Consider the following 20,248-nt stretch of genomic DNA (forward strand, 5'->3'; position numbering starts at 1 on the left):
AAACAGAATTGTTGGAGCAGCGCTTATCTCAAAACAGCAAGCAAATCCAGACGCCTTCATGTTTATGCACACAGATTTAGAACTGCTGCAGGGCATCCAGAGATAAACAGCCAAAATAGTCCTTCAGTACAGACTGAGACCAGAACGGAGCAGCAGCCGCCCTCACTGCAAACACAAGACCCGCTCTACAGAACCACTTCTTAAAAATAAACTAGACCTGCTGATTATGAAAGAGAGTCTTCTGAGTGTGTGTTATTTGATATCTGTAAAACTTCTGTGTGAAGCTGTTGGGGTTTGAAAACATTAATTAGTCTTTTGTTACTTCGTTGATGAAGTAATCCAATGCATGAACCAAACAGGCCAAACGTACAAAAGTTTGAGTTCTGTACATTTTTTTAATGTTGAAAGTCTCTTATGCTCACCAATGGCTGTATTTATTTGATTAAAAATATTGAGAAATATAGACATTGAGTAATACTGTTCAATTTTAAACAACTGTTTTCTATTTTAATATATTTTAAACTGTAATTTATTCCTGAGATGGCCAAGCTGAATTTTTTGTATCACTAATATGTTCTAATATGCTAATTTGGTGCTCAAGAAACATTTCTTATTATTAGCAATGTTTTCTCACTATTTTTTATAAAAACAATGATTTATTTTTTTTCAGGATTCTTTAATGAATAGATTCAAAAGAACAGAATTACAACAGAAATCTTTCGGAAATGTTTTTGCTGTCATTTTTGATCAATTTAATGCTGAATAGAAGTATTATTTTCTTACTGACCTCAAACGTTTAAACAGCAGTAGTGTAGAAGTTGGAAATTGTAACAAATTAGTGAAATAAATGACAAAATATGGATGTGTTTGGCAATTTCATTTTTCTTTTTCTATTTTTCACATAGGCAGGGTGTGTTTTTAGAGATGAAGACTAAACAATCTGCATTAGGTGTGTGATTGAAGTTGACGCAAAGAATGATGGGAAATGTAGTTTCCCACTGTTGGCGTTCATGTGCCCTTATCTTGTAAATACGTTCATTCTGTTGCTATACTTTCCCCTTAAACTCAGTGCAAGTCATGTCTTAACTATGGGGCTGTTTACACGACACCGTTTTCAACTAAAAATGCATTTTGGCCGTTTTTTTACACAATAACAGCGTTTTGGAGGCCTGAAAATGCAAACTTTTGAAAACGAGATTCAAAGTGCAGGTTTTTGAAAATGATACTGTTATCGTCTCTGTGTAAACTACAAAAACGTGAATTTGTGAAAACAGTGACATCATGCGCATGCGTATTACGTGTTCAGTCTGAAGGCGCGTAGTGATTCTTTACAAAGTGACGTCGCCAACTACTGGCCTGGCATGAATAATACAGCGTTTTTAGTTGTTTTCCTAAATCCGTGTGAACGGGGATCATTTTAACAACATTGTCTTCTGTAAAACTTTTCCATTTTTAGTACATTGTTGTCATGTAAACATACCCTATATGTATGTTTCTACTAGGTTTCTATATAAATAGATAATATATAGCAAAATACCTCCAACCATCATCAGTTCATGCATCTAGATGAACAAGCCCAAACCATTTTCTGATTCGATTATTTTTTACATTCTAACAAATGCTGGGTTAAAAACAACCCAAGTTGGGTTGAAAATGGACAAACTCAGCGTTTGGGTTGTTTTAACTCCGCGGTTGGGTTAAATGTTTGCCCAAACTGCTGGGCAGTTTTATTTAACCCAACTATTGTTTAAAAATTACTATATGGCTGGCTTAAAATGAATCCTAAATAGGTTGGAAATTAAAAATCAGACACATAATTACTAGAGACAACAATAATAATCAAAATGTGAATATTTATTAATAAGCAATTTAATAAATGTTTATTGTTTAATCATTATTCATTAAACTTGTTAATAAATGATAATTTCCAACATATTTTGGGTTCATTTTAAGCAAGCAATACAGTAATTTTTAAGCAATTGTTGAGTTAAATAAGTCTACCCAAAAGGCTGGGCAAACATTTAACCCAACTGCTGGGTTTGTCCATTTTCAACCAAACTTACATTGTTTTTAACCCAGCAATTTTTAGAGTGTATCTTCCACCATATAAAACAATTAAATATATATTTTAAAACACTATATACTGTATATATTAAAACACTGTTATACTGTACATTGTATATAAAGATACATTATTTCTCTTATCAAAGTTAACCCTTATGCCTTAACTCTCACATGAACATAAACAAACTGAAAACATATCAAACTGCACATAAATCCTTGACTGCACAACGGCTCTTTGTTATTAAAGACACAACATGTTGTGCTTTGTTTGTTAGTTCCCAACAGAGAATTCAAACTCATAGTTCATTACTAAAAATAAACAATATTCCCAGCAGAACCTCTGCAACATCCAAGACTGCTTAAACAAGCTTCAGGCTAATTATAGATAATGAGACATGGAATCTGTCCACTTCGCAAAAAATCCTCCTCTGTATTCATTTTCCCCCTTCACATTTCAGCTGTGTGTATGGAACAGTATCGGAAGCATAAACAAAAGCAGAGAATTCTGCCATTATGAGAATGCGCTCTTTTTCTCTCTGTAGGCAAGTTCTTGTCTGACTCAACTTATCCCTAAGCACATCCCAACAAAGCAGGAAAAATCCAAGGAATAAGGAGTGATTTTACAAGAATATGTTGTAAATACACATTTACTGAATTTCTGAAAAACACACAGCATACGCATAACAAACATAATGAGTTAATCTCTTTTCCTTCTTGTACTGAAGTAGAAAACAGTTAGACTACTGTATGTAAGATCTTGAAATATCACTTACCTGGCATGTGATATTGCTGCCACCCATTCATCGCAGTCCTTAACGTCTTCTGTACGAAGCTCCAGGGCCTTCTGATTCTCATGGTTGAAGCTGACTGTGAAATAATACTGTAACACAGACAGAACAGAAATGCTTGAACTATAAAACTGGTGATGGTGATTTCACTAAGTAGAACATCCTTGTTGATCCTGGAACAACATTCCAATCAACCAATCAGATTTGAGGGAATGGTTTTGTAGCTGATGCCAAGTTTATGCTTACAAAGAGGGTTAGGTGCTTCTCATATTCACCTATCATTTCCCTCTGATTTTAGGGATAAGTTATGGGTATGAGTACGGACTATGTTTTTGGGCACGTCCTGATTTTGCGTCCAGAGTTAGATGCGTTCCTGGGTCAACATATTTTGTTGTTCCTGGAACAACATTCCTGTCTGAAAATGTAGTCTTAACCCTATCCCTAAACCTAACCCTACACATAACTTATCCCTAAATCCAGAGGAAAATGATAGGTGATGCAGAAGCACCTGTAACTCCTCCTGTTCAAACAGACTGAGACTCGAACCGAGGTCCACCAGCATGGGAGTCGGGTGCTCTAACAAGGAGGCTAAAGGCAGCAGTCTCTAATGTCAGTCACTAGAGCGCCTCTTGAGATCAGGGGAGTGAGGTTTACACACACAGTTCTTACCGGCCTATGTCTGTTACACACCTAACCCTGCTTGTAAACCTAAACTTGATATAAGCTTGTCCCTCACATCTGATTGGTTGATTGGAATGTTGTTCCGGGATCAACAAAAGATGTCGATCCACTATGGTATGATGAGTGCCAAAAAAATCTATATTCTGCGTGTGGAAGAAAATCTCGAAGCCACTATTCAACTTTCCTCCACTCTGCATGTGGAAAGACTCAGATATATCTCTGGAAATATAGATCAATTTGAAGCTTTTTGGAGGACTCTTTTCAATCACCTGTTAAAAATCAGTAACAATGAAACTATTTAAAATTGAATTGTTTTTTTTTTTATTGTCATTTTCTTTAACTTCTGTCTTCAATGTAAAGATGTCCAGGTTTTTTTTTTTAAATGCCTCATTTTCCTCAATTATTCATCCAAAATTAGTGACAATGACACTTTGCAATCTAATTGTTCTTTATTATTTAATTATTGCCACTTTCCTCAAACAACGGCTCTTTTTTTAAGGTAAAAAAAAAAAAAAATTCTATTTATTATTATTATTATTATCAATATTTCCTAATTTTTTATATCTTTGCTAATATAGGTGGATTTGAAACTTTTTGGGGGCTTTTTAACTATTCAATGATGATATTTTCTGAAATCTAATTGTCTTCTTTTCCCTAAATTTTGGCAGTGTTTTCATAGTATAGTTACCTATGCAATATCTTATATTATTATTTACTTATTTACATATTTTATATCTCATTTGGTCCAATCTCACCTTGTCCATAATGTCACACTGGGCTAAAATCTGTTCTGACCTCCCTAGCCTGTGATACAAGACCGCCTGTTTTGTGTCAGGGTCCTTACCTGGTTTCGGTTTATTTTGCAATAATGACGGCTAATTGTACATTATCCCTTAATAGAGTCGAGTGTTTGAACTGCATTTTGACAACTGGCACAAATTAATACAAACCATATACAAATAGCAAGTCTTTCTGCAGCGAATACATTTTTTGACAGCTTTGAATGTGGCATTTCAATGAATCTTCCAGCATTTCAGGATGGAACAACATAAAATACATATGCAAATATGACATAGTACACCATGCATAATTTCACCTAAAACACCATAAACAAGAAACCAACTACTGTGTGGTTACACCTCCCTGATCTTTCAGACTGATGAGTGAGAGTGCATGAAGAGTCAAGAGAACACAGGATCTGCTGGGTCTGAGCGGATGTGCTAAGGGAAACATCCCTGCGCCTGAGATAGCTCCAGCTCTCCAGAGGAATACCATAAAACATGTAAACTGGGAGCATGGCGCATTACATAACTGTATGCTACCTGTTACCTAGCAACTCCGTGCGCTAGTGGCTATGGCTCTGTATGTGCTACCCGTCTCTCCTCATTTCAGAAAGCCAGGCCTTAGCGCTGAATCCCCAACAACCTCCATTTCTGCTGCACGGCAGACCTTCAAGACGCCTTAGCGCTGCTAAATTACATCACAGTCATTTGTCTCATGCAGTGGAGACCCACTGCAAGCAGAAATTTCAGCAGAAAGGTCCAAATGCACAAATCCCTGTATAATATATTTGAAAAACGGTACTGAAAAAAACATATTATTCAAAAAAAAAAAAAAAAAACTTGAATGGCCAACTCAAACCTATTTTCTCTCTGTTTACACACATTTGACCATATTTCAATTCAATAAATCACACATTTGACCATATTTCAATATTTCAATAAATCACTTTCCCACAATCCATGCATAAAATGTGACTAAAAAGTGAATCTATACATTATTTAAAAACAGAAATCAGACATCCAAGATCTGAATGACTTCAATTTAACCCTAAAAGTAGAATTAACCATTTTAGGGATTATATATAAATACATTATATTAGATTTCAGGGATCATATAAAATACAAAATTATCGTCTTCACAAAGCTTCATTGTAACATCACTGTCCAATCCTATTTTATCTACTGTTTGCCTTATAAGACAAAACCATCCTTTATATTGTTGATATGTATGGAAGTGGATAGATTTTAAACAGAACTGTACATAAATTAGTCAAACATACAGTTAAATGTTGTTCCTGGGGCACTTATAATAGTGATACAAAGTATTTCCCTCTTTTTCAAATAAATCTTGAGGAGTGCATCCTGTGGATTATACTTTGTGTCACTTCTCATTCACAAACGAACATGTATAACATCAGTAAGCACACATTTACTCTAAGGTAAATTGATGTATTCAGTCCACAATGTAGGTGACAAGAGCGCACAGTATCATAGATAATGTGCTGTAGAGACCTGGTTCACATTAATGTTTTACTCCAAAAATGAAAGAGAGTGAGAGAGAGGGAAAAAACTGTATCACAAAAATTTGCCCAATTTCACACTGTTCACCAATACATTCCTGTGAGACGGTCTGTAAAGTTTGACTCAGCGAACAACGATAACTAAGGTGGGTGGAGTTTAGCAAAGAGTCAATTGTGGTTGATCTCGGGTGATAGAGATTGATCACATTGACACACAAGTTTCCTGCAGTGATTAATGGGAATGAAGACTGTGGTTCACTTGAAAACACTCAGAAACAATCATCAGAAGTACAAGGACAGGATCTTAAAGGTGCAGTAAGTGATTTCTGAGAAACACTGTTGAAAGTGGATCGGACCGAGCAGCACAACACACCTGTAGCCAATCAGCTGTAGGGGGCGTGTCCACTCATGATGGGGGAGGAGAGAGAGTGAGCAAGAGGGAGATTCGGAGACTGTAGAAAGAGAGATGGCTGAGAGACATTACAAAAGAGAAAAGCTCAAAGGAATTGAGAAGGGTTATGATCAGGCAAGAGCTTTAGGACTCACGTTAATATTAGAAAAGCTTTCGAGCGCTGGAGAGACCTAAGCGGGAAGGCCTGAAAACAGACGACGAGGTTGCTTTGTTTCTGCTCTATACGTGAGTAACATTGGTTTTGCTGTTATATATGCTGTTGTTGTAATGTTAGCTATAGTAACAGGGCAGTTTTGAGTGTCATTGTTTGTCTGGAGCTGCGAGCGACTAACAACCAACTCTTGCTTGTGTATACTCTTGTGTACTGTATGTTCATTTTTTGTTTGTTTGTTGGTCATCTTTGCTCTATTTTTAACAAAGCATTATTTAGCTTCTCTTCTGCTATGATAAAGCGACATCCACCCTTGCATTGAGTGTTCATGCAATTTGGGGGCGGAGCAATGAAGGGAGGGGTGTGTTTGTTCGGGTTGATTTCAGTGTTTCTCAGAAATTGCTTACTGCACCTTTAAGTTTTAATGAAAGAATAGACATCCTATGAATCTCAGAACAGTATCTTTGTTTAGCCAGACAACACTCTAGTCTCATTCATGGCTCTGAACCAAAAACAAATCTGTAAACTTCCAAACTTGCGCTTCAGCGTTCAGGCCTAAACAATCCCATCTTCACAAACATTAAGTACCTAGTGCCAATTCTAAGACTGTTTTCCATCAGTGCAGCCCAGTTGATCAGGTCTTGGATAAATTATATGCATATTAAAAACACTGATAAATTGTGGTAGGAACAAACACATTAAGTCTTTTAATGCAGGATACTTATATTGTGTGTGTGTGTTTGTTTGCTTGCGTGCTTTTCAATGCCATGCCAGCTTTGTTTGCTGTTTTCATGGTGAAAACAATACTTGAATTATTAAAATTTAAAATATAAACTAAATTAGATATTTAAGACCACTTTCCCCAAAAAAAATTCTAAAACTAAATTTGATTTTTTTTTTTTTCCAAAGAAGTAGAAATATAACAGTCTAATAACATATGTTTGACAGCTCTGACATGATATACATATTTACCATCAGGAGAAAACCCACCCATATGCAAGTCTTGTGTGTCCTATCTTGTATCATGTGACTTCCCAATGGTTATTAAAGGAAAAAGTAAAAGAAAAAGATTGTTTTCATGTAATTTGTTTTTTTAAAATATTCCAGGATACTTTTAAACATTACAGGATACTCCAGGATCCTGTCATGCTGATCTTTTAGACATATGTCATATTGTTAGATATATGACATATTGTTGCATAATTCTCGTGGTTGAAGTACACTGCTTCTTTTACCATTTCCTTTCCCTGAGCTTCCATGAGCTTTCAAAAATCAAAGTCAGCTTAATTCTTTCAATTCTTTTCAAGTCATATATATTTACTTACCTAACTGTTTTTGAGTGGATATACACATACACACACACACACACACACACACACACACACACACACAATAAACATCACTTTTTCTTTGGGAGATCAATCAAGTGCTTTAAAACCACAATATGACACATGTGAACAACAGTGTTTAAAAAAAAGGCTTACAAAACCCATTAATGACAGGATAAACCAGCAATATCAAACCAAATGTGCTGCAAGCCTACAAATTAGAAAACAGTGACTATTACAAAGTCATATAATGGAGGATAGGATGCTTCAGATAAAGGATATGACATTCAAAAATGATCACTGTTATCTTTAAGCATAGTCTGCATAAACGAAACAAAGGAATTGTAAATAACACATTATTAAAGTTGCTGTATAATGTATGAGTTCATACAGGTCCTTTCAGATACTTTTATCAGACAACCATATTTCCTTTTATTGTTGCAACCTGTTACCTGTCACGTCAGCCTTTGATAAATGAAGTGAGCCATGGTTTTGGGAAAGAAAATGGCCTGGAAAAGAATAAAAGTGTACCACTGTGACTCTGTTACAAGTCAAATCCATAACGCACAGCTTAAGCAAGGTGTATGCTCATTTTTTCTTTTTTTTTTTTTTTTTTTTTTGCATTATTCTTCATGTTCCCACTCCTCTGTAAAGGACAAATTGTATTATGTCTGTCTTGAGCACTAATGCAAGTGCAATCTGCAAGGAGACCAAAATAGCAAGCATCAGTAAGTCTACATGCACTCGCTCTTTCTGTTGAGCTGCAGAAATGCAACTGTTCCCAAAAGAGAGATGAATGTTTTGCTATAAATGGGCCCTGACCCCTCAGAGGTACTGAACAGAACAAATTTAGCCCAAACCGCGTTAGCATTAATGAAGGAGGCGCAACGCACTGCTACATGCTCCCGCAACACACACACACCATCCCTCCAACCACTCTTTTTCTCATGCAAATAGGAGTTGCCATAGGAACCATGGGCTCAAATGCAGATATATTAAAGAAGGGGCCAATAAATGAATGGTAGAGCAGAGTGATTGCTATGTAAATACAATGACAATGAAAGAAAAGGTAGCAGGATGATTTTCAATAAAACGCAAATTTGTGATGAATACGCCAGTACGCAGGTTGCCCAAAAGTCCCTTTGTGCTGAGTAAGTGCTTTTTTAGATTAGAGAATAGCCTCTATGAACACCGCAATCTAAAAAACTAAATTTAATTAGAAATTAAAATGGATTTCTAAGCAAAGATGTGAAGACCGATCTGTACGCAAATGATAATCTGAACATCCCAGATTGAATTGGGCTGATTTTTTCCCTAAAAAAGTAAGTAAATATACACCTGCACACCTGTGTATTGCCAAACTCTAGATTTAATAGAGCGCCCCACTTTTTTGCTCCTGTTTCTGTGAGTTGGCACACCTGGAGAAATAGAGGGACAGTATAATGCTAAATATGAATATGCAATAAATACTACATTAAGATTATAAGAGGTTACAAGAACCTCATTAGGTCTACAGACTTTAGATCAGATCTAATGAAGGTAATAATCATGAACAAAAAGAACATCCAACCTTGATGGGATTTAACAACACAAGGAACTAAATGATTGGGGAAATCACCAAAGAGAAGTCTGCCATTTTCATTAGAAGATTGAGGTCAAAATTAATAATAATAATAATAATAATAATAATAAAAATAAAACACATGAATGGATGAATCATTCACAATAAGATCAAGAACATGTATTTAGAAAATAGATGGGGTGAATTTGAAACCAAATTTCTGCATATTTTTGGGTGAACTATACCTTTAAGACACTGAAAGTAATGAATCATCACTATGAAACTTTCTATGTGTTCCATTAAAGGGGTACTTCACTGCTGGCAAAATGGGCTTTCACTAAAACATCTGCCTACACAGCAGAAAGGCAAAACATTTTTAGAAAAAATAGAGAAAAAAGGCTGTTGTCTTCCCTTTTGCAAAATAGGTAGGAAAACTTCAATACCCATAATGCACTGGGCATGTTGCCATCCAAAGCCACTCCCACCAGTCTGCTATGGACATGCTACCAGAATCAAATACCGCCTTGCTTTAGTAGGAAATACTTCTTAGCAAACTTTTAGTCATAATGGTGTTGACCCGAATTGTTTCCGGGTGCAAGAATTCAAAGAGTAAACGTTTAGTGGGAGTTACTTTCAGTTTCCAATGAAGGATCTAGCGCGTTGTAGGCAGCGGCTCAAGGCTGCACAGAATCGTAAATACGTAGAGAACGCCTCAACGGACAATATGAAAAAGCTCTGTGTTCGTCAAAATTTCAAACTGGATGAGCATGAACAGTGTTTTATGCCAAACGAAGGGGAAAAAAACTGAAAGAAACTGACGTTCTGTCAGTTCTGCCCAAAGCAAAACACCGTTGCATACAGGTAAGAAAGCTGTTGCCATTGTGTTTACCATAATGCTGTTTAAAGAATAGACAAAGTGCGATACAATTTTCAGTGATACATCTACCCTTACAATAACAGTTCAGTTAATAACCCTCTGTTGATCTGACTGTCCGTGGGTGGGGATACAAAAAAGCAGAAGAATAATCTGTAGTTTTTCCGAAAGCCCTGAGGCTGTCAAATACAGAAGCTTGTTTCTGCCCATGAATACAAAATTAAAAAGGCTTTTTATTTCACAGTTCTGACTTTTTCTCGCAATTGCAAGTTTATATCCTGGAATTCTGACTTTTTTCTCGCAATGGTGAATTGATATCCTGCAATTCTGACTTTTTTTCTCACAATAGCAAGTTTATATCTTGCAATTCTGGGGAAAAAAGTCAGAATTGTGAGATAAAAAGTCACAGTTACCATTTGTATTTTTTTATTCTGTGGCGGAAACAAGTCAAAAGTGTGACTTTTGCTGACAAATAAACATGAATTTCTCAGTCCAGGTAACAGAGAACGAGTAAACATTGTTCATTTGCATATACTACAGACACTTTAACAATACAAAGAATATCAGCGAAGTTACACTTTAAATATGTGAATAAGTGTAAGTATATAAGTAGAAGACCAATGAAAGTATCTATATTTATATATTGACTGCTCTGCTCAAGGCAAACATTAGCAAAATGGCAGGTATCTTACATGTATGCATTTTGAGTGAAAACACAAAGCTTGCCAGGGTAAATTATTCATGCAAATGACTTACATTGAATGAGGTTACAGTGTGCAGGCCTAATATAAAGGGTGAAGCGTGTGTGAAGTCTAACACCGAGTTGTTGATTGTGAGGTAACGTCGCTCTTACTAGGCTCTGTTCTTTAGAGGATGACAGACATGCACAGCATCAAACTCCATGCCGCATCCTGCTTTGTCAGCACAGGGACAGCTGTTCACAGGAAGGTCTTAGACTCACGTTGAATTGCGGTCCTTACACACACAGATAAGCAATGCAGGCTGAAGACACAGTCAGGCAGGTTTAACCAAGGTAAAACATCTTCAGCTATGCGAGTAGTCAAAAGTCGTGCTCGTAAAACGAAGAACTGATGCAGCTTTTCAGAGATTTTGTTTCAGGATCAACTGATAAACTATTCTAAGTAGTGTGTGCTTCAGATTGCCATATGGCTGCAGTGATTAAGTCGCTGTCGCATCAGGTTGCTGAATATTAAAGGTGCACTCAGTGAGTTTTTGTTTACATTTCACTGGCTCTTATACTGACACCTATAGGTTTAAACTGCTTTCACTCCTCTACGTCAATATTTTTTTGCATGCGTCCACATTCTTTCACAAATCCCAACAAATTTTGTGCATTGTTGGGGGGTTCGTGCTGGTGCACAGTATGTCGCAAGCTCTCTCCCTGTTCAATGCAGTGCGGCTGTGTCTTAAACGGAGACATTTGGTGGTGTGTCGGTCATGGCCACCACTTGACGTCCTGCCGTTTGTCCTCGCTCTGTGTAGCTGCAGGTCATCACTTCAGCACGGACCGCTTGAGTGGACATTTTATTTTTCCACTCATACTGATTCTTTTTGGACTGTCTGGTGGATCACACACATGCTGATCCATACCATTATAATTTGTAAACAGTAATTTATAAAGTGATATGATTATTATTCATACTATTATTGTTATTATTAGTAACCAGGTCCAATAAAGTTCAACAGTCGGGTTCTGGAAGTAAAAATTCCATTAATTTTTCCATTGAGGAATTGATTTTTAATGATAACTTATTAATCTTTAAAGAAAGATCTGTGTGCTTTGAGGTTTTTAATCAATGATATAAGCTTTTGTTGAAGCCATCAGCCCATTATTTCAACATTTTTTAAATAATCATGTTGAACAGAGGAATTCTTGGTGAAAAACTACATTACCCATGATTCTGCAAAGAAATCTCAATCAATCAGAGAATCGCAACAAGCAGGACGTAATAAAGTCAATCTCCCTATACGCTCTCAAACTACAAAATGCAATCTTTAAATCAATAGTTTTATATTCCTCCATCGTTTTTTAATTTATGTCATTTGCAATGCTTCATGGAACTGTAGTTCTTTCCCTCATTAACTGCTTTTTTTGTCCAATTTTCAAACGTTTTTTGCTTCAAATTAAAGTTTGTATTGTGATTCACCTTGTAGCTGGCTGGTACGGTTCAGAGCCTTTAACGAAGACTTTTTTACAATCCCAAAGGGAAAAATACTTGCAGAACCAAGGCAGCTGAAAAAGTGATCAAGCACTTTTGCACTTTATTTCATGACACTGCTGGTCACGTGATCTCAACATGGTGGCCTCCATTTGAAGACCACCCGCTCCACATAGAATAAAGCCGTTTTTCTCCTGTTCTCCATATCATTTTAATCATATTTGTCAAAAGTGACATTCATTTCTTTAACACATTTGAACAAGTAAAAAAAAAATGGAGTGCACCTTTAAGTTAGGCTAACTACACGTTTTTATACGAGCAAGATATCGATCGATATGTAAAAACGTTGATATATAATCACTCTGAAATCAAACAAGGATAGCACAAAACATTACCATAACTATGTTTCAGTGATAACTACATTAAATACTTTAAAATATCTGAAAAAGATGAAATGACATATTTGAAGGAGTCACTGTGTTTAGCCTAATCAGCAGCGTCTCTTGGATCATAACAACACTAACAAAGAACATTAAATGCTGCATAACACCTTTCCAGACGCCCAAACAGTGTCTTGTGAACATAAAGTTCAGTTTTGGGAGCGATTTGTTATTAAACACGTTGTGAAGACGCAGTTGCCAAGGTAGGATGCTATTAATATCAGCGCGGGAATTAAATCAATACGTCAAACAGACTGCGATTCTACGCCAGTTTTCCGCATGATGGCGACTCTGAGGTTTATAAAGTGCTTCTCTAGCGTCATTTTCTCTCTTGTGTGAAGCAGAGAGCGGAACAGGCAAAACTTAAATGTCTCTGAGGAGAAACGCTGAAAAATAAGACCCATTGTTCTTGGAAAGCTAAACGGATATCAAACGATGAAAGACACTGAACTTACATCGGTAAACTGTTGACTGTTAGCATGATACTGACAATTAGCCTAAGTTTACTGTATAAATCGCTGTAGTAGGCCTACTTAAAATAGGCTAATTCTGTCATTTCCTCCCTCTCCTTCATGTTGTTATGTCTATTTTCTCTTTTTCCATACAATGAAAGTGAGTGGTGACTTAAGCTGTCGTTTTTTTTTTTAGTTTCACTGACGAAAGAAAGTCATACAGGTTTGAGGGTGAGTAAATAATGACTGCTTCGATGAACCTGACCTTTAATGACTAAGAACAAAATCGTATAATATTTTTAGGCTTATTAATTTATAATTTATGTAATCACAAGGAATCTAGTATCTATCAATATTCATACGCATATTATGCAACATATACGTAATTGGCTTTAAAACTGTAACGCTCAAAAGATGCTCATTTCCAAAGAAAAGTAGACAATGACAGAGAAACCCTATTAAAGTAAACGAAATATCAGATGCAAAAAAAAAAAAAAATCTCCGAGCACTGAGCAAAGCAGTATATGCTGCCTGGTGGTAAAATTGTTGGTTGTCTCGAGCGCATGCTCATCATTTTTACGCATAAAACAAACCCCCCAGTCGCTTCTGGCTGGAAACAGAATGCCCATTTTTAGTTGCCCTACCCCAAAAGTAACTCCATTCTAAAGGTCTATATCAGCATTACAGAAGTATGCACAAAAGTTGTCATTCCGTTTGTTTCGTACCTGTTTTTCCAAGCACTCCTTGGCTGATAGTGAAGGTTTGGGTGAGGGCGACCTGTCACACACACATCCCTCCAACAGGTATAATCCCGAAGGTCGCGAGCTGGACTCGCTCTCAAAATAAAAAAGCATATTTTGCAATAGAGCAAACCACTTGGTGTGCCATTTTGTGTTGTCGGAGCTCTTTTTGCTTAAGCAGCCTCGCCTCGTGCCATCTTTCTTTGCCAAAAGACCCAGGTAGGTGACATGACCATCATTAAGTCGAATTCCCTTCTGCATTTTTGTGAAGAAGATGCTGGTTTTGGGGGGGAAAGGCTTGTTTCGGTCCTTACATCTTCTTAGCACGAGATCCCCGAGCAGACGGGCACTTTCTGGATTAGAAACGAAGCCTGGCACGTTCTGCCCATCCACTGCAATCACCGCCTTGGCATGAAGTAGGGAAGAAGCGCAGAGAAAAACGAAGAATGCCAAAGTCTACCATCGTAATGTTGTCGATTGTGTACAAGCTGTGGGAAAAGATGCAAAATGCCTCCCGTAACCTCTTCTGTGACGCTGCGAGCGGAGAGAAGTAGGCTACAGTGTATGCGAGTGATGGTTTGTCGCGTTCTCACGTGAAATTCTCTATAAACCAGTGCGCGCGCTCACTGCTGAATGAGGCAGTGGCGTCACGTGATCTGGTTTCAGAACCTCGGACAGAGCGACAAACGTACTTTTACAGTCACTTGAGTTCATTTTAGATCTGTTGCACAGATGATGACGGCTCTTTTCGCTTCGTGCGACGAACTAGTGTTGCCATTCATATATAATTAGACTTACGTGTCATGTTTACACTAAACGTAACGCATAATCTGCATCTGAAGTGGCATCTATAGGCTTTCACAAACGGTGAATTTCAATGCAACAGAGAGGCGGCATAGTGTATTTACTATGCCAACACGAAAAGCAACAAGTTAATTTTGGCTTTGCTAAATTGCTAAGGGCACTGCAGAGAAACCTAACCATAATACATTCGTAATACAAGTGCGTCTGCCGTATTGCATTAAGTACAAATGCTAAAGGCCCGTTCACAACAAGAACGATAAGTATCATTAATTATACATCCATTAATGTACTAAAAACATATTTAAATCAGTTCATGTGAGTACAGTGGTTCAATATTAATATTATAAAGCGACGAGAATATTTTTGGTGTGCCAAAAAAACAAAATAACGACTTATATAGTGATGGCCGATTTCAAAACACTGCTTCATGAAGCTTCGGAGCGTTATGAATCAGCGGATCGATGATTCGGATCGCGTGTCAAACCGCCAAACTGCTGAAATCACGTGACTTTGGCGCTCCGAACCGCTGATTCATAACGCTCCGAAGCTTCATGAAGCAGTGTTTTGAAATCGGCCATCACTATATAAGTCGTTATTTTGTTTTTTTGGCGCAGCATAAATATTCTCGTCACTTTATAATATTAATATTGAACCACTGTACTCACATGAACTGATTTAAATATGTTTTTAGTACATTAATGGATCTTGAGAGAGGAAATGTCATTTTTGGCTATGCAGGCCTCTCTGAGCCATCGGATTTCAACAAAAATATCTTAATTTGCGTTCCGAAGATTAACGAAGGTCTTACGGGTGTGGAACGACATGAGGGTGAGTAATAAATGACATTATTTTCATTTTTGGGTGAACTAACCCTTTAACAGCGAACTAGCAGGGGAGTCTCGAGAGAAGCCAGGTTATCCCGGTATATTTTTCTGTTGATATGAAAAATCGTGTAGATTTAGCAATATGGCGGGTGTATATTACGATGTTATGATGAACTATATGCCTTTCTCAACTGACGTTCTGAGTTGTTAAATCGTTTGTAGGGATACTGATTGTTAGAAGGCAGCTGTCTGACTCTGATATGGCAAACGGGAACATGGTTTGTGTAACATTAATCATATTAATTACGTTATGTGTCCAATGTTGTAAAAAGCGATACCATTGTGCAGCGTTTATCTCAGTAAGTTGACCAAGTGAATCTCTGAGCTGGCGTGAGCGAGTGGAGGCGGGGATAATTTGCATATTAATTGATTCTTGTATATTAAATGAGGCAAGGGTGTAGAGTTACATTCAAGATATTTTAAGGTATGAATAATTTTTTAAATTTTAAATGTGTCATTTTGGTGATCAAAGATGAGTTTTAAGGGATAAAATGATTGACTTCAGGGGGACTTTAAATGCTCTCGAGCTCTCTAAAGCATGATGGATTCTAATTGGCTGTCAATGTTTTTATTGTTCATCAGCTGGAAAAAAAAAATAGTTCTGAAAATAATTACAACTATTCTTGGTGCCGTTATCGTTACAGCGATACTGATGCTGCATTTTATTTACACAGAAGCAAAGCAGCATCAGAGCTGCCTTTGATGCTATGGGCTGAGGAGTGTCAGAGATGGATATCTTAATATAGCCTATGCATTTAACTCATCTATTTAAAAATGCTTGACGATTATCAAATTGCTCCTATAGTCAAAAGTCTTTTTTTTTTTTAAGGAAAATGAATTGAAAGTCTATGTTCGAAAGCATTATTGCCAATGGCATTATCATTTAAGCTCAGTACACCTTCCTTAAGGTAGCTATAGATGATTTCATTGCTTGTCCAACCAATGCATTTATCTGTAATCAATTATGTGAATGATCATTAGTGGTCGATTGGTAGTAAATCAAGCATTTGCTCAGTTAATCAAAGGAGCATTTGCAATGAGCATTACTTCCTGCCGCCCTGCAGGAAAGTTGTTTTGCATCTCTCAGGGTTGTTGCACTTTCAGTGCACCCTACCAGGATTTCCAAGAAAAACATTTGCCTTTGAAGCTTCTTTTAAAATGCTTATTTCTGTATTAACCAGTTTACGGAAGGGCTTAATACAGCACTTAGTGTCCTCAAACCTTGCATTGATGACAGTTGTAATCAGCTGTTTGTGCTCAAGCCCAGCAGCTCCTTGAACATCTCTGTCATTTCCTCTTCTTTATGTCCTGTAATTGTTGAGACCATGCCTGTGATTCACCATAAGCAGAAAAAAATTCTACCAAGGACATGTTCGTAATGCCTCCATTCAGCCCTTTCCTGTAGAGATATGACTCCTGACTTCCTGCATACTAAAGGTGATGTCAGTGATTTTGACGAATACCACGCATAAAATGGCCATACCTGAGAGATATCACTGAAATAGGTGAGAGAATCAATTTTTTTAGCCAATCTGACTTTCAGGTTTGTTATTTTGGAGATAGTGTGTGTGTTAATAATCTGGCTCAAGTTAACAAAACACTTTAAAAAAATCAGATACAGCACCTATAAAGTTGGCATGAAATGGAAATTCACCTGAATCTATTTTCTACATGCATCTTATCAATCTTATTTAGTCCATTTAAACCCAAGATCCTTTCTTAAAATCAACAGCATGCTCACATTCAGATTTGCCATCCAATCAACTACCAATGAATAGAAGCAAGTCCCCGCCCTACTTTTTCTTTCTTTTCGCTAATCTGTTTCACTTGTCACAATAGAGTGCTGCAGTTATGATGTATTTTTGTAGGCCAACCCAGAAGTTAGCATGACCTGGTTCCCTCAACAAAAAAAAAACCCAACAGGATTTTTCCATTGGCTTTATTGCTGAAAATAAGCACTCCATGTGACCAACAGAAGTTTATGATTCTTAAATGTTTTCAACATCAAAATAGTCTTCACAAATGAACACAACTTTTAGGAATTCTGAAGCCTAAATACAATCGCCAGAATTAAAAAGCTAATTTTAGGCAATAAACGAACTTCAACATCACCAGCATTAAGCTTGTGTTAACCACAGACCTTATTTCAAACATTTAACCAAAAATCCACTCAAAAAACATTGGCTTCAGGACGATGCACCAGAAGTGCTAAAATGCTAACTCAGTTTTTGGGGTTTTAGCCTACAAAAATACGTCATCCCTGCAGCACTCAATACGGACGAAAAGATCTGTCACTAATACTATTACATTGTGACTTTAATAGTTCAGTCAAATGAGAAAATTCTGTAATTATTTACTGACCGTCACGCTGTTCGTTTTTTTCCATGGCGCACAAAAAAAAACACATTCTGGAAGATTTTTTAATGTAGTTCTTGCCATTACAAGAGATCGCAGTAGACACTTTTAAAGGAGACCTATAATGCCCCTTTTACTAGATGTAATATAAGTCTCTGGTGTCCCTAGAATGTGTCTGTGAAGTTTCAGCTCAAAATATCCCACAGATCATTTACTATAGCTTGTCAAATTTGCCCCTATTTGGGTGTGAGCAAAAACACGCCGTTTTTGTGTCCCTTTAAATGCAAATGAGCTGCTGCTGCCTTTCCAGAAGAGGGCGGAGCTTTAACAGCTCGTGCTTCAGTTTGTATACTCAACAACAACAAAGCTGGAGAATCTCACGCAGCCAAAATGAGGATTGTCAGTAACGGTGTTCAGCCTTACATTGTTCAAACCGGAGTCGGACACTGATGGAGAGACTCAGGAAGAAGTACCAACTTTTAGAATGAAACTAGACGTTTCTGAATGATTAGTGGATAAATTTATGTAGTTGCTGTGGATTTGAATCAACTCATCGACTAGCATGTGCCGTCATGTAAATCTTTTGTACAAATCCAGCGTTGAATTGACCCTCGTTTGTGGCGTAAAATGACGGCATGGTAACAACACTCTACTACAACAACTCTTCCTCTTCTCTAAAGCAGCCCAACATGGCCTCATCCGCTTTGTTGCGTGTTCTCGGGGACAGGGTTTATGTAAATTAAGGGGTTTGTGATGTCACAAACCCGGGAAGAAGCTCGTTGTAGTCCCTACCAGCCGTTTGTTGAAAGCGATTTCTGTAAAAGAAAATATCTCCCTTTGCATTGAACTGTGAGCAACGTAACTTTGCAGGTGTTGTTTATGCTCAAACAGCAACATTACACACTAACTAAAGTTAAAAAAATTTAAATCATAATCAAGGACCATTTTAAAGTGCTTTTATGGTATTTTTTAATTTTTTTTTTTGGTCTTTGTTGGCCACTATAAACAGTAACTGCATGGAAAATAGCTGCATAAAGATTCTTCAAATTCATCTTTTGTGTTCCACTGAAAGTAGAAAGTCATACAAATTTGGAAATATAATACGTCCAAACCTGTGGTTCTACATCTGCATGGTTTATCTTGTGTAGAATTATTCTCCATTCCAAATATTGATCTGAAATATAGACGTTAAGATTATCATCCAGAGTTAATGAGGTAATTTAATTCCAATCATAAAGTTTCTAATTGTAATTGACAGTTACAGATAGGAATTTCCTTGCTGTTTGCCTGCTGAGAATTGGGTCAGGTGTTGGAAAAAGAAGGTAAAGGTCAGTGGACACTGGATCGAATTCAGGAGAGAACTATAGACGCTCTGACGGACCGTGGTCCAAGTCATCCTTACCGCCCCCCTCCCCTCTGGCTCACCATTTTCATGGCAATCAATTGAGGAACCAATTATCTAGGCTCGTCAGGACCTGTGACGTGCCGTCGTGTGACGCTCCTCTTTGTCTCAGCGCTAATGTGGCTGAACAATAAAACATGTTCTAGCACACAGGCAATATGCTCCTTTAAGCACCCAATTTGTTTAAAAGGCACAGGCTTTAATCTGGCATTGTCAGTCTGCCGGCTACTTCATGGACAAGATTCATTTATGACTTTATCCTTGTTGTTATCTGCTCTCCCTCAGAACCACACAGTCATAAATCCTCATGTCCTTCTGTGACACCTATTTGAATACATACAGACTTGTCCTTCGATAAAATATTTCATGTTGAATTAACATTAAGCATGTATTATTTCTTGATTACATTAACAAAACTGATGAAGCTGATTTTTGGATATCATTTTCATATCTCTGTGTATCTAGTTGTCACTGTCATTAATGATTGCCACCTGCTCACGTCATCTTTTGAATACATTTGCATAGACACACATGCAAGGAAAGAGATAACACTGAGTACTGTCCCTCAGCTTGGAACACATACAGTACTTGTATGTGGATTGGAGGGTCCTCGAGTTTCAAAAGCTCTGCTCTTTTCATGCATGCAGTTATGTGAGTTTCATCAGGATTTTCCTCTTTTTTGGTATCGATGAAGGGAGTAAAAGCAACAGTTTTGTCTGCGGCAATCTGAATCAGCATTCTCTGGCAGCAACACCAACTGCTGACCGTGTGGCTCGGAGACAGAAAAATCGTGATAAAACTCCTCTAGGTATCCTTGTCCTCTTCCGCTC

General features: G+C 37.3%; 1 protein-coding gene across 1 annotated transcript in view; it reads right to left on the bottom strand.

The window, feature by feature from the left end:
* The window catches only part of rasgrf1 (Ras protein specific guanine nucleotide releasing factor 1), a 49,067-nt gene extending 34,459 nt beyond the window's left edge, over positions 1 to 14,608 (bottom strand). The window contains exons 1-2 of the mRNA XM_051869870.1: positions 13,959 to 14,608; positions 2,838 to 2,944 (exon numbers count right to left, since the gene is read on the bottom strand). Of these exons, the coding sequence (XP_051725830.1) occupies positions 2,838 to 2,944; positions 13,959 to 14,234 (383 nt within the window). The 5' untranslated portion in view covers positions 14,235 to 14,608. The remainder of the gene's footprint in view (positions 1 to 2,837; positions 2,945 to 13,958) is intronic.
* Positions 14,609 to 20,248: the final 5,640 nt, after the last annotated feature.

This window comes from Ctenopharyngodon idella, chromosome 18, assembly GCF_019924925.1.
Source record: "Ctenopharyngodon idella isolate HZGC_01 chromosome 18, HZGC01, whole genome shotgun sequence".
Classification (NCBI taxonomy): Eukaryota; Metazoa; Chordata; class Actinopteri; order Cypriniformes; family Xenocyprididae; genus Ctenopharyngodon; species Ctenopharyngodon idella.